Source organism: Nicotiana tabacum, chromosome 13 (genome assembly GCF_000715075.1).
Source record: "Nicotiana tabacum cultivar K326 chromosome 13, ASM71507v2, whole genome shotgun sequence".
Classification (NCBI taxonomy): Eukaryota; Viridiplantae; Streptophyta; class Magnoliopsida; order Solanales; family Solanaceae; genus Nicotiana; species Nicotiana tabacum.
Window position 1 is genome coordinate 124,590,954 of NC_134092.1, and position 15,508 is coordinate 124,606,461.

Consider the following 15,508-nt stretch of genomic DNA (forward strand, 5'->3'; position numbering starts at 1 on the left):
GAGCTTCCTCCTTCACTAACGATCTCGATTTAAGTTTTAGAAGAACGATTAAAAAGAAAGAGAGGATAAATAAGAAAAAAAAAAATTTGTAGACGAACCAAAAATAATTCTAGCACGCTTCTGAAATAATAGAAATTATGACCAATGACCTTGAAAATCAATAATCTTGATTTTTGACCTTTGCTTGTTTCATGGTCAAAACTTTAAAGTCAAAAGTCAAAATCGTTATTCATGGGACAATTGAGGGATAATTTGAAGTTATGCGCATGTGGCAAGCGGGGTCAAAAAATTAATAGTGTTACCAAAGTTTCCTATTTCTGCAAATCACCCATATTCAAAGCCCAATCCAATAGAATTGTTCAAGCCCAATACCCCTTCCACTTCTTCACACAACCAGTGACTGAATCTGCAATCTCCGAGCTAACTGTGATTCGGAAGCATCTTTATCACACTTCCCTAACGCGCTCGACGAATCTCCTGATGAAAACCTAGAAATTCGAGGTCGGAAAATCATCGGAAGTATAAATCATGGCCGCGATCGGAGTAATGCCGGAGATTAATGGCCTAAAACAGAAAAGCCGAAGGTTTTTCACTCTCTTTCATCCTCATTTCAGCTTAAAAAAATTGCGAAATGATCCGTGTTAAATAATGAGAATAATTGCTCATGTTTTGTTTGTTTGTTTGTTTGTAGGTCAGCTGTAACACTAATTCTGACGGTTCTCACGAGTTCACAATCGATACTCATTGTGTGGTCGAAGAGAGCTGGAAAGTACGAGTACAGTGTAACAACTGCTAATTTTCTGGTTAGTGGAATGGAAGAACAGTTAATTTTCTGATTCTTAGTGTTGTTTTGAGTTTATAGTCGTAAACTATTGCCCAATTGTTACTTTGCTGTGTAATTTGACTTAAAGCTTCCATGTAATTAGGTAGAGGCATTGAAATGTGCATTGTCTCTTGCGGCATTGGTAAGAATCTGGAGAAAGGACGGCATTACTGATGATAACAGGTTTGTAACACTATTTTTATTGTTAAATTTCAGTTTCCAGGGGATACAAAGCTGAAAGTGCTAAATTTTGCCCATTTTTTTTGTGTGTTATAAATTTCTACTTGAGCGTTGCAAGCATAGATTTCGGGATAGGAGAATATATTGAGAACTTATCATACTTTTTTAATTTATTTTGTATAGTGTTTGCTTGAGATGAATTTAAATGGAGAAATCATATATCCGATCCTAACTTGTTTGAGACTGAGTAGTTGTTATTGTTGTGATAATGGTGGTGTTTGGACCAATTTGCGCACACCTCGGCTATTCCGCCGAATACCTGCTACTTTCCACCAACATAGTATTCGAGTAACTCTACTTACCATGGCTTGGGCAGATAATCACCTGGTATTTTTTGCCTTTGCTGGGATTTGAACCTTGGTTTCTAAGGTTTGTACTCATTTCGTTGACCACTAGGCTAAACCCTTGGCTGTTGTGGAAAATGCATTTTCACATATTAGTAAACTCAGTTGGATACCCTACCTTGTAAGATCTTAGGGGAATTTGCACACAAGGCTCATGGTTAACTTAAGCAGATTTTTAGATCCAAACTTTTGGTGTTTATTCCATCTTACTGTTAGACTTTTCCTATGTATATGAATTAGCTTTGGTTTCATTGAACCATTTACTATTAGCTTTTAAAATTTTCACTGTAATCTGTATATCAACTTATGACTAATGAATAACAAAATAAGTTACTCCTTTGGAAGATTGCCTTGGTGGATTAACACTGCAGACCGTCAAACATTTTTATTTAACTTGTCTGTTGAATAAGAATTTAGATACTAAGGTTTGTTTTCTGTTAAAGAAAAGGTTGTTTTCTGTTATAAAAAGGCTAGTTCTTTTCTCTCATAATCTATTAATCTCTTGCTGTTTTTAGGTTGAGCACTACGTGGGATGAAGTTAAAGTGTATCCCATTCCCGCTGCACTTTACCTTGTCAAGAATCTACTTCAGGCAGGTTTAGCTTTCTCTTTGGTTATTTCTTCTTTTTTAACTCCCAAACTTGATTAGTTCTTCTATCTCACATGTTTATTCGCATATAGTTGATTGAAATCGCACGGGTCTTTGCAGTATTACATTTTTGCATACGTAGATGCTCCTGGATATCAGATACTGAAGAACTTGAACATTATCAGCACCGGCGTATTGTATCAAATTATTCTTAAAAGGAAGTAAGTCCTTTCACTAATTAAGGGTGTCATATGGGAACACACCGCATAGGAGAGTAAAAAGTTTTCTGTGTTTCCATATATATGGTGTGCATCTGTTTTGTTTAGGGATGGGAACAGGGTGGCTATGTATCCCCTTAGTTTCACTTTGATTTGTCAACGAAGGAGCAGTTAACACTCACTAAAGCCTATACAGTTTGTTGCGCCATGTCTGGGAGTTGAGTTGATTCTTGGTAGACTTTATTGTTTATAATATTAGGATTAGGGGTATATCTATCTATCCTGAAACCTTGTACCGCAAGATTGTCCTGCACTGTTTTCTGTAGGGTGGATTAACTGAAAAAGCTTGTCCTTTTATGAAGTTTGAATTTTATTCATGTAACGGAAAAAGTGAGAATCTTAAATTCTCTATGAAATGCATTTGTCATCAAGAATATTGTATGTATCCCAAAACTGTAAAAACAGAAAAAGGTTCCACTAAAGGCACTCTTCAAGGAAAAGCTTTTCTTATAAAAAAGAAGATTTAAAAGACTGATATGACTATAGGAAGCTGGTAATGTATGTGGTTTTTCAAGGTGACTGCGGGTATGCTACACTCTGTCATATTTCTGGATAGTATTTTAAGAATCTGCTCCTAATTGTTTACCTATTTTGATCTTCTATTTTTTGTCACACTCAAAGCAAGATTGGCTTTCAGGTTAACTGAGATTCAATGGGCTGCTTTCATTCTACTGTGTGCTGGGTGCACCACTGCACAACTTAATCCTAGGTGAGTTTAACATAGTAGTTTCCGCATCTTATCTCTGGAACTGCTTATATGGATGGATAGCTGTATAGATTTTTGTGTTTCAGCCTGGAGGATAAAAGATGAGAATCATGGTTACTGCTTTGTTCTGTTGATTCTATATGAATGGAGAAATGAAATATTTTGACGGGTTTCTCTAATGAATGATGCTTTCTGTACAGTTCTGATCATGTTCTTCAGACTCCTTTGCAAGGTTGGGTTATGGCTATTGTAAGTTGCAGATATTCCATGGGACTAAAAAATATTAAGGTTAAAACAAATTCTTCTGATGGTTGAAATACCTCGTTGTTTGATTTCAGGTAATGGCCCTTTTGAGTGGTTTTGCAGGAGTTTACACAGAGGTACATCTTTTCAGATATGTTCTATTAGATTAGTAGTTTAAAGATATGCACTTAATGACCTCAGAACTGCTTCTGAATGATTTTGCTTTACTATAGTTATGCCTGTTTACGTAAATTTTGAATTACCATCTCAGGCTTCGTCAACATAATGGAAAAATGCTCATCGTAATGTTAAAGTAAACTAGACTCAGATACTATGTGCATAGTTTTGTAAAGTAGACTCAGATACAATGTGCATAGTTTTGTTTTAACTTTGCAGGCTATAATTAAGAAGCGACCTTCAAGAAATATAAATGTTCAGAACTTCTGGTTGTATGTCTTTGGGATGATCTTCAATGCTTTTGCAATAATGACTCAAGATTTTGACGCAGTCATGAATGAGTAAGTTGATAGCACTCCTTTCTTTCACTTTACAAAGTACATATTTGCATTATGCGCTGTTTGTAACAGACAATAGCTCTTCTTGAAAGGACAAGTATTTCATCAGATTGGGGTTTATATTTTGTGATCTATGTAAAGTTTTACAATTTGACCTTATCTTCTGCAGTGGATTTTTCCATGGATATACACTGATTACGGTTCTCATGATTCTCAACCACGCACTAAGGTTTGATATCCTCTAAGTCTTCTTAGCGGTAGTTTATACATTTTAATATTATGGATATGTTGTCTAATAATACAAGATCATTGGGAAGTACTCTTTTCTTGTGCTAACTATTTCATGTTACCGAGGCATACATTTATTTGGAAAATCTCCGTGTTTTGCAGTTGCTTAGTTGAGTCGTTTAAGTTGTTCTCTTGATGAGCATTAAGTTAAAGGAACTATTGTGTCTTGGTTGAGTTAATTGACATAAAAGATACTACCCACTAGGTAAAAGCTGCCATGCTGCTTTTTTCCTAAAGTGTTTGTTTACCGTATTTGCTCAATGTACTGTCATTTTAATTTTATTTTTTTTGTCCCCGCATGTGGGAATATATTGGGTATATTGTTGTTGTTGTACTGTCCTTTTAATTTTTTATATTGTGCACACTCATCCTTATTGTGTTCATTTGCAATCCTAGTTAAGCATTCAGTATGATTTGCTTATATACTGAAAACCATTTAACTGCCCCTCCAATTTAAGCTGTTTACTGGGTTATGTGGATAGAGTAACTTTGGGTGTAAGCCTCTCATAGGCTGCATTATTCCGTTTTTTCTTTTGCGTGTGGTTTTTGATCTAACATTCTGTTATTCAACTGTTTTAAATTGGATTGATTGCATCATGGATAAGCAGTTTTTCTATTGTTTACTGACCAAGACTTGTCTCTGCAGTGGTATTGCAGTATCAATGGTGATGAAATATGCTGACAATATTGTGAAGGTAGGGATGACATTCTACATTTTATCTGTTTGTGCATCTGCATTAGTTTGCGTTAGATGGGTTCATCAATCTAGTGCTAAGCATCGTACGCCAGGAGATCATCCTTGAATATCTATGTTGTGAGCACAATGTCTGATATGCTTTATCTTTTCCTAGGCTATGTTGCTTTTCTAATTGAAGAGTAGAGCAATTAAGGTAAACTGGACTAGAGGTCCCACTCCAGAAATGATGCACACTAAGCTGCTAACTTATTGCTTGATATGTAATTACAGAGAAAACAGACATGCCAAAATATTTAAGATATCGCTAGAAATTTAGGGCAGCGGTTAGGCAACTAATTTTTGGAGTGCTAAGACATTGTTTTAATCAGGCATGAAGTTTAGCTACCATTTAAAGAGCCTCTTAGATTTCTCTTATGAAGTTCTAGCATCAAGGATGTACCCATACCCACACATCTTCAGGGTATAGAAATGACTGGTGCAGTTGACTATGAGACTTGCTCTTCCTCTTCTTTAGCTTTAAGTTGGTGTGCTTTCGAGGAGGTATAGCTATCCTTTCGGCTAGTTTTTTCTCCCAAGGCCTGTTGATTTGCCGACCAAGTGGTGGACATTTATCATATGCAGGCATCGGACAATCTTTCAATCAGTGGCGCCGCAAAGAAAGGACGGAAATTTTAGTCTCTCGCACACACAATCTGCTTATGAACTGAGAGCTTGCAAGATACCATTTTAATATAGCTTGTAATTGTTTGCAGGTCTATTCAACTTCAGTTGCAATGCTACTGACTGCAGTTGTTTCTGTATTTCTATTTGGATTTCACCTTTCCCTTGCCTTTTTCCTTGGTTCCACGTAAGTATGAACATTTGTTTTACTTTACCTTATCAAAAAAAAGTGTGAAGGTTTGTTTTACTGCTTCGTTTTAACCCTTGGGGAAAATTCCACAAATTTGACAAGGCACATAACTGAAAAGAATTTTATGCTTCTTTGCAGCGTTGTTTCAGTAGCAATATATTTGCACTCGACTAGCAAAGCCCGAAGATAACAATTGAGTTCATCTTCTGGGTGTTCTTTCTTGCCAAAATTGTAAGCGCATAACTATTTATCCTACAACAGCTTAAGAGTTGGCCCTGGATTTATCCTTGGAATGGAGTCGGCATTTGAATTTGGATACTTTTGATCAAGTACTAAAATCCTGCGTATGGGCACTTGCAAGGTGTTGTTTCAATCTTGAATTCAAATAGCAGTGCTTATTGCCCCAGGAAAGGGATTCGATATGTGCTGAAGATGTTATTAGTGCAAGAAGTCCTGGACAGTCCACTTTGTAACACGATACATTTGACGCGATGCATAATTTCATGAACATTTTTTTGCTCTTTCAAATGTAATTATGGACTAGTTGGTATTGTAATAGCAATTTGGGCAATAATGTGTTTGTACAATGTCCGTTGATGTTAATACTTGTTTTGGTGTTAATTTACATAGTTGTGTCACGATTCATCTTACATCCAATATTAGACCATCCAAATCACTTGTGAAATTTATTGTAATATGCAATCGTGCATAAAATGGCTCAAGGGGTAGGCTAGTAAAGCCTTTGTTTTATGCCCCAAAATTTTGAGGCCCCCAAAAAATTTAATAATATATTTTATCATTTTTTCGCTTAGATAAATGAAGCCTATAGATTAAAAGAAAAAAAAAATGAAATCTTTATTAAAAGAGAAAGATTATTTTCTTTTAATAGTAATTATATTAAAATTTTAAATTAAATTACTCAAATCTTCATATTAGCAAATAAGATTTTTTGTTAACAATATTCAAGGTAATATATTACAAATAAATGGCTAATATCTTATTAACATGAATTAACCTTCATCATTATTATTATTATAATAAAATTATTATTACTATGTGAAATTGCCCCTCCGGGGTAGGGGTAAGGTCTGCGTACACTCTACCCTTCCCAGACCCCACTAGTGAGATTATTACTGAGTTGTTATTGTTGTATGTGAGGTTAAAGGCTTAATGTCTTTTAAGACTATTATCATATAAATAAATAAAAAAGGTAACATTAAATTTTGTATATTTATATTCAATTAAGAATTTTAAGATTTTGCTACTAATCTAACGCATCTATGTACAATGCAAATAAAACTTCTGTACTTCAAATCCAGGCCTATTGTATGATGTACATTACCTTTGAAATTTTCTTGAATCTGCCTATTTTTTTTTTTATATCGATGAAAGTCACCTGATTCTCATGATATTTACGGAGGCTAGAAAATAAGATTCTACCAACTCTTTTCTAATCCGAGAAGTTAGCCATTAACATGCCATTTACAATTGTTGGATCATTAAATCGAAATAGAAAGCATAATTTGGTAAAATGCTAAATTCAACAAGCTACAAAAGTATCCAGAAAGCCAAAAATTTGACCTTTATGCAATGTTCATGTATACTTTCATCAGTACAATGTACACGATTAAGAGAAAAAAATTTAAAAAATACACATCTTAAAGAATCTACGCAGAATTCTTCAACCCAACAAGAAGCCAAAAATTCGGCCTTTATTCAATGTTCATGTATACTTTCATTTGTACAATGTACATGATTAAGAGAAAAAAATTTAAAAATTCACACCTTAAAGAATCTACACAGAATTCTTCAACCCAACAAGAGCAGCCCCCCCCCCCCCCTCCAAACCAAAAAAAAACCCCAAAAAACAAGGAAAAAAGAAAAAGAAAGCATACAAATGAAAAAACTGTATGCTCTGTCTTACAAGTTTTTGCAATGGAGATCATCTTAACAAGACTCCATTCCCTGTCTTCTCCATCTTTTCTTCACACTATCCATTTATATGAAAAATATTGAATAAAATATTTAAGTTTTGAACTCATATATTCAAAGAACGTAGAAAGTTTGAATCCTAGATCTGCTGATATTAATAGCTGAACTTCTCATGGAGATGGCGAAGATCCAAAACTATGCCCTCTACAATAACGTAACTCCAAAGAAATTTGCCTTTCAAGTTTAAGTTGCTTATAGAAATTAGCTATAAACATTTCAGCTCTTTTATCAATATCATCTTCTGATGATGGATAACTCATAGTTCTTTGAAGTCCTTTAAATGAATTAGAACCTGTACCTGAATTATTTGGACTCAAATCATCATTTTCAAAACATATTACATTCAATCCTGTTGGTTGTTTTTGCAATTTCTTCTCTTTGAAACTCAATTGATGTCTTTTTGAAGATGCTCCAATCAAAGATGAAACTAACTTCCATTTGTTCATATCAAGATTCAGCAAAAAAGTTATCTTTTTTACTGCCCTCTTTAGCCTTCCTATTAAAGACCAGCTCTCTGTCCCCATTTTCTGAGCCAAACAAAAAACAACTATTCTGTTTTTCTTGTTGTTGTTGTTGTTGTGGTGATTGCTTTTTGTTTCCTGTTTGTTTGTGTGTTTTTTTTCTACTTGTTGCAGAAGAATGTAGAGAAATGGATAAAGGGTAGTTGCTTTTTGATATTGTCTTGAGGGTTTTATTGTTGGGGTTGGTAGGAGTATGGGGGGGTGTGTATATATAGTTGGGCAGAGGTAGACAATAGTTGGGCAGAGGTAGACACTGACTCAGTCATATTATGGGGCATTTGCAAAAATGACCATTTTTATGCCACTATTTTAATTTTGTCATCAATAATCTAGGGTCCTAAAATTCCCCCCCCCCCCCAAAAAAAAAGGCATATTGCAATTTTTTCATATTTTACTAGGTTCAGACCTTATCCCTACCTTATGAAGGTAAAGAAACTATTTCCGGAAGACTTTTGGTTCAATATTTCAACATAGAATATATATATAATATATGTGAAAAGATCACTAAATTTTAATAAATATTAAATTTTAAATTCATAATTTTAAAAAATACAATATGTTATGTGCTAAAATTTTACAGATTAAAACCATCAATTTTAAATCCAGAATCTACATGTGTGGTTAGGTACATGCAAATATGAAATGCATGGGATGGTAGGGAGCAAGTTGGTAGGGTTAAGGAAAAAAAATGCGTAGGGAAAAAGACAACCGCGTTATTACAAAAATATGACAACTACACACGTTAAGAAGCTAGAGGCCGAAAGTTTTTCGGTTTAAGACTTTCTGGTCAATGGTTTTGTTTTTGAACAATTCTTTGTTAGAAATTTATGTTAATTTTTGTTTTGTGTAATGTTATTAAGGTTTAATAATTGGTTACATCGAAGAATATTATTTTAGGGATAAAATAATGAAAGTTTGATTAGTTTATGATAAGAATAGAGTCATAGGCAAATGCTTAATGATTTATCCAACTAATCATTTCTTGTTTGGTTAGTTAAGACCAAGTCTTTATTATTTCTGGAAAAAAAAGTTTGTTTTAAGTTACTTTCTTAGTTTGAGAGGGGAATTCAAGACTTAAAGTTTATGGGTTCCTACCGTAATCTCAGATTAATATACAATAATTGTGGGTTCACAATTAGATATCTATAAGTATTTAGTGAATTGCTTCTCTGCAATTCTTACGCAGGGGCGGCCCAATCTTAAAGCAAGTGAAACACTTGCTTTAGGCCCCAAAAATTTAAGGGCCCCAAAATTACTAGTATTCTCTATATATAGTAGTATATTATTTATATAATTATCTTTTATTATTGATAAATTTATTTCTTTATTGTCATATTAATTTTTAATAACTCGATTTTTCCCTCTAATTAATATAACTAAAATAGTTTTCTGTCAATCTTATTTTACTTTTTTACTTAAATATTTCTCTATTCATTGGTTGGTCACGTAACTATATCTAATAATCTAACTTATTATTTATTTTTCTTACATAAATTATACTCTCTCCGTCCCAATTTATATGAAAGTGTTTGACTGGACATGGATGTTATGAAATAAAGGAAGACTTTTGAAACTTGTAATCTTAAATAAATCATAGAAGTTTTTGGGCTAGAAATCATCTCATTAATGGTAAAAAAAAAAAAAATCTAAAGTTGAATTGTTACCAAATATAGAAAGGGACTTACTAAAAAAAGGAGTCACTTATGTTTTCTGGGTTCTCCCATTTCAGTTATGATGCAATCAACGTTAAATTCATTTAATTTTCTGTATTTCATAAAACTAAGTTCTCATTTTTTTAATTCCACATCACTTGTCTAATTTTAAAAAAAATGATGTTCATTAAATAATATATATATATATATATATATATATATATATATATATATATATTAAGGCCTCTTATTAAGATTTTGCTTTAGGCCTCCGATGAGGTTGGGCCGCCCCTACCCGAGAACCCAGTAACAATACACTGTTTAGCTTTAGGGCTTATATGGTTATTTTAGAGAATATTGTTGAGAATAAGTCAATGTGCTATTATTATTTAATTAGCTGGATGGATTAAACATTTGTTAAAATTTACCAAAAAAGTGCATCTCATTTTCTACATTTGTTTCTACGATGGAATTACATATTATGATCCTAATACGGAACAAAAATCTAATGAGGTTATGAATGTTGTTTAATTTTTGAAAAGAAAAACAGAAAAAATATGTTTGGGATAAAGATTTAGTTGATTGATCAATTGAATAGACAAAAATATACTATGTCTTAGTTCTAATTGTATGCTTCATTTCCCTATCAAGTAGTTAAACAAAATTATTGCCACTTAATGACTAATTATTGTTAATAAAATTCACACTTTTCATTCTTGACATCAAGGCAATGAACTAATGATACAAGATTAGGCCATAAAAAAAATTATATTGCTACCCATTTGGAAACAAACTTATATTTAACTGCCGGCTAATTAGAGTATAGTGATTAGTGGGTATGATTAAACTAAAATAAAGGAAAAGAGAAAGAAGAAAAGGATAGGACTTTATATTATACTACTTTATTTTTTGTATAACTTTTATATGCAACTAGTTGCTAAAATATTTAAGGCTTTTAGTATGTTTCTTTAAAACATTGATCCCCTCAAATAAGAGTATCCTGATATTCCTGTACTATCATCGTGTAATATTATTAGAAAAAATTATATTCTCCTGTTTGAAATTATATGACACTCTTTTCATATTGATATATCTTAAACTTACTTGGCATCCTTCTATTTCGATAAAACTTGTACAATTTTTAAAAATTCAAATTTATTAAACCATTCAAATTCTAAATTTTAATTTGATATTTTCTCTATCAAACTAACTTTCAACCCATATTTTAATATTTTTTTTCTCGACTATCACTACATGAACAATAAATATCATAACTTGTTTTCGGTCAAATCATATAAAATGTTGAAATAACATATACAAGTACATTTTTTCGCACAACTGCAACATTACATGATAATTAATAAATGTCTAGAATATAATGGGGGTCCAAGAATTCAATTTTGACTAGTGGAATAAGAACTAATAAAGCATATGCCTTACAACTTTCTGGCAAAATGAGGGGCAATGATAAGTAATTTCCTCTGAATTTAATACTACTATTTTGGATTATGCTTCAAATACTGGGAAGTGCATTAGAATAATGAGTCAATATTCTAAAACTTGGATGCCAAGTCTCCATTTTGCCACTTTACGTTCATTATTAATTAAGCACGTGAGATAATTTTACACTTTGAAGCTTCATTTTCAAGTATTCCTTAGGCTCATTTGACCGTTTCACCAAATGATTTGAGCCCTTCTTTGTAGTTCAAGTTCTAAGCAGGGACGGAGCCAGAATTTTTGTTAAGGAGTGTCAAAATATATAAAAGTAAACATACCGGAAAATTAAGAGGAGTCAATACATAGTATATATATACATATAATTTTTTTTCACTTACCTACATAGTGTATTTTTCCCGCTAAGGGGTGTCATTTGATACCCCTTCTTGTAAGGTGGCTCCGCCACTGATTCTAAGATTAAATTATAGGATTTATAAGCCTATCAAATTCAACGGTAAAAACTTATATTTGCATCAAATTATATTAATTTATAATAATTATGTAATATTGAGATAAGAATATATATACTACTTTATTATAGTTTAGTAATAACGATGTGTGTGCATACTAGTTTTCTCTCCAACTCAAATTTGAGATATATTGGTAATATACTTGATTTTATTGCCCTTAATCTTCAGCTCTATTTTGCTCTTTCCTTTTCCTGTCTGCGTCAAGTATTCTTTGGTCTGAAGTGAAAGTTATAGTAAATATATTCACTACGAAAAAGCAATAACCAAAAAAGGAAAAGAAGAAATAAGTATAAAACTAAATCGATTTCTTATTCTGGAGATTTTTCTTTGAGTGATAGGATATGATTGTTAAAATGGAAGTAAGCAAAACGTTTGTATAAAAAAAAGGAATATAAGTTTTTCCATTATATTAAAGGAATAAGTAGGCAATTAGCAGCTTGCGATGCACTTGTTAGTTCTTTATTTAAGTATTAAATTTATTTAATTGAAGGAAGTTCAAGCATATTTCTCCTTTGGTGGAAAGCAAAGGTATTTATTATCTACGCTTAAAAGAGAAAGCAAAAGGAAAATCAATAATAGCAAAGAAATGAAGCTTTCAAAAACAAGTTCTCCAATTTCTAAACCTTGGGATGCCAGTCTGTAAATTCTAATCATTGGAGAATGAGAATAGTCCAATTTCTTAACGTTAGGATGCCAATTTTTAACTTATAATCATAATTCATATATTGACAAAAGACGAGTTGATTTCACATTTTGACATATTCCGCCATCACATCATCGTAAGGCACTGAAGATATAAGTCACTTTTCTGAAAATATTTGCAAGAATTTTGAAAAACTGTGACGTTAATCCTTCATAAAAATTGATTCAAAATTGCTTTGCGTGTGTGAGAGAGAGAACAGTAGCTATGCTCTATTACTATTATTTATTAACTTGACTTCACGGGACAAATGCACAGACAATGTGCATGCATAAAAGCAGGGGCGGATTTACCTGGTCGGATCGGGGTGGCACGCCACCCCCGGCAAAAATTCTTAATAAATATGTTGATATCTATAAAAAATGAGTTATAAAGTCAAACCTCTCTATAACAGTCTCGTCTGTTCCTATATTTTTTGATTTTTATAGTGAATGACTATTATACACCTATAACAGCATTTGACGTTTAAATATTTTTTGACTGTTATAGATAAAAATTATCCAAAAATCAATTACTTGAAAAGGGCTAAAACTACCCCTAACCAATTCACTTAGGTTTAAAAATACCCTTCGTCCACCTATTTTGTAAATATTGCCCCTAACGTCAACTTTTCCGCCCACTCATACCCTAAAAACTAACAACCCTATTTTGATTAAGATAATTTTTTATTACTTATTATGTGTCAATTTCCTAATGACTTAAATTAAAATCTCATCCCACATCCTATTAGCCCATTCCATGACCCAAAAATATCCATACCCGACCCATGACCCGCTTTTAAAAATGCCCTAACTTCACCTCTCAACTTCTCCTCTTTCATCCCTACCCTCCCACTCTACATTTTCTCTAATCATCCCCCTCTATGGCCAAAGTACAATAACTCGCCATTAGTGACTGAGGACCACCGTCGGCTTCAACTTTAAGATCTTCACCCTTCAACACCCACGAATCTTCCTCTCCTACTCAAATTTTTCGGTCTTAATTTAATTTTTAAATTAATATTTTTTTGTTAAATCTATTTTTTGAGTGAAATCTGGTATTCTTTAAATTAAATTAATGGTTCATTTTAAGATTTTATGGTTTAATAAGTTATGTTTCTGCCAAAGTTATATTTGTTGTGCCACCATGTAGTTTTTTTTGGAGTTAATTGAATTCATGTGAGCAAATTAGCTTCACAGTTCGACGGCGGTGATTTGGCTAGAAAACTGTTGGCAGTGATTAAGTTGGGAAAGATGAACAGGGAAAGGGATAGGTTACTAAATAATAAACTAATACAAAGAAAAATATGAAATTTTGACACATGAAACCAAAATAACGATTGGATCATGAGTTGGGTATGGAATCAAGTGTTTGACGGGCTAAAAAGGATTTAACGGGTTGGAACGACTAAGATGGATTGTGAGTGGCTTATTTACGGATCAGATCTGGGTTAGAGCGGGATTTCTAATTTTGACCAATAAGCAATTGCCACATCATATACAAAAAAAAAAAATTATTCAGCAAAGCATGAATGAGCCAGATTTTTAACGGTGAGGGTAGTTTTTACAAAATAGGTGGAAGAAGAATATTTTTAACCCAAGCGATTAGGTTACGGGCAGTTTTGACCCTTTTATGTTTCTTTTTAAATGTTACTTATAAAAGATAAGAAAAATATTCAAATTTTAAAAAATCTTAAAATATATGCATATTTCACTAGTTAAATGTTGGAGAAAGCTAATACATTATTAATAAATTCATAACTAAACGTATGAAGATTTAAACTCTAAGGCAGACATTTTAAAGCTACCTAAATAAATAATTATTTTTAAGACTGATGAAAGAACTTTGTAATTGTAACTTGTTTCGTAGATTCCATTCTCTTACTAGCGATATAACGCGCGAACTGGCGAAAATTCGTGTCCAAACTTTAAGCAAAAAAGTATCCAATAGCTTTTCCTTGAAGACAATCTAAGAGCTTAACAGTTAAATTTTCTATCTAAATATTTTTTAAAATTTGTCTAGTGAAAAAAATATCATGTGCAAATCTTCAAATCCTATATCTTATGCAAGATAGAAACTTTATTTAATGGAAAAGATTGTGTGCATATTTTTAGAATTATTATTAGTAATTCTAAAATTCTATATGGCTGTTATAGAGGGGTAATTCTACAAAGCTGCTATAAATATGATTGTTGCTGTTATAGGTAAAAAGCTGTTATAGAGTGATAAAATATAACTTAAAAAATCGATTCTGAGAAAAATTTGGCTTTTAAAGTGAATAGATGTTACATATATATATAATGCTGTTATAGAAAGGTCTAATTGCATATGTAAAGTGGCACCGGATTACGCAAGTGACATGTGGGTGCCATGGTTCAAATGTTGCTTTTGAAGTCTAATGTACCGCCCAGGTCCGGGTTCAATTCTAAATCCCTCCATCTTCTTTCTTATTTTAAATTTCTTTACATTAGTCTTCATTTTGCTTCCTATAATTATATCTTATTTCATAAGCAATTTCTTTCGATGAGTAATTTTAGAATTTTAAGTACTATATAGTTTCTCTCTTTCTAGTGATACAATATTAATTTATATAATGGAGTACAATTTGAGCAGTTTCATTTGTTGGCTTTTGAAGAAAATATCCTAACAAATAGAGGTTTTAAGTTTTCTTCCTCTGTTGAGGCTTCTGCCGGTCATCTTTACCAGCTCTATCTCCTCTTTGATTCTCATAGATTGATAACTTTAAAATTTTGGCTTTGAAAATAATTGTCATATAATGCAACAATTAAATGGAAAAAATTAACCCAAAAATAATGATCAATTAATCAAATCAAACAAAAATTATATAGTAATTAAGCTACTCTTTAAGAAAATTTTCTAATTGTAGGCGTACTTTCATGAAATAATTTTTTATATACTTTTATCTAGAAAATAGTAAATCAAGCGTAAAAAAGTTGAACTAAAATCGAATATATTTGCCTTTTTAAAATATGTTTTTAAAATATGTATATATGTATACCTACCACTAGTCAGAAAGACCGACTAGGAAAAATGGATGACCGAATAGTGTGTGTGTATATATATATATATATATATATATATATAAACTATATTGGCACCTGCAA

General features: G+C 32.2%; 2 protein-coding genes across 2 annotated transcripts; one reads left to right on the plus strand and one right to left on the minus strand.

Annotated features, from left to right (window-relative positions):
• The first annotated feature begins 400 nt into the window (after positions 1 to 400).
• LOC107759705 (CMP-sialic acid transporter 2) lies at positions 401 to 6,214 on the plus strand. The gene is made up of 13 exons (XM_016577709.2): positions 401 to 584; positions 692 to 803; positions 927 to 1,006; positions 1,923 to 1,998; positions 2,116 to 2,216; positions 2,911 to 2,982; positions 3,180 to 3,228; positions 3,318 to 3,359; positions 3,619 to 3,740; positions 3,907 to 3,966; positions 4,672 to 4,720; positions 5,475 to 5,569; positions 5,711 to 6,214. The coding sequence occupies exons 1-13, from the start codon at positions 529 to 531 to the stop codon at positions 5,760 to 5,762; spliced, it is 966 nt and encodes a 321-aa protein (XP_016433195.1). The 5' UTR covers positions 401 to 528; the 3' UTR covers positions 5,763 to 6,214.
• A 1,460-nt stretch (positions 6,215 to 7,674) lies between these two features.
• LOC107759694 (uncharacterized) lies at positions 7,675 to 8,088 on the minus strand. The gene has a single exon (XM_016577686.2). It carries the CDS (start codon positions 8,086 to 8,088, stop codon positions 7,675 to 7,677), a length of 414 nt encoding a protein of 137 aa, XP_016433172.1.
• Between the last annotated feature and the right edge of the window lie 7,420 nt (positions 8,089 to 15,508).

What these genes read in the sequence shown, in the direction of transcription:
- LOC107759705 (XM_016577709.2), top strand. Translation starts at nt 529, where the DNA reads ATGGCCGCGATCGGAGTAATGCCGGAGATTAATGGCCTAAAACAGAAA. An exon ending in ACTGCACAACTTAATCCTAG is followed by an intron (nt 2,983 to 3,179) that starts GTGAGTTTAACA and finishes CTTTCTGTACAG; the next exon opens with TTCTGATCATGTTCTTCAGA. An exon ending in ATGCTGACAATATTGTGAAG is followed by an intron (nt 4,721 to 5,474) that starts GTAGGGATGACA and finishes AATTGTTTGCAG; the next exon opens with GTCTATTCAACTTCAGTTGC.
- LOC107759694 (XM_016577686.2), bottom strand. Translation starts at nt 8,088, where the DNA reads ATGGGGACAGAGAGCTGGTCTTTAATAGGAAGGCTAAAGAGGGCAGTA.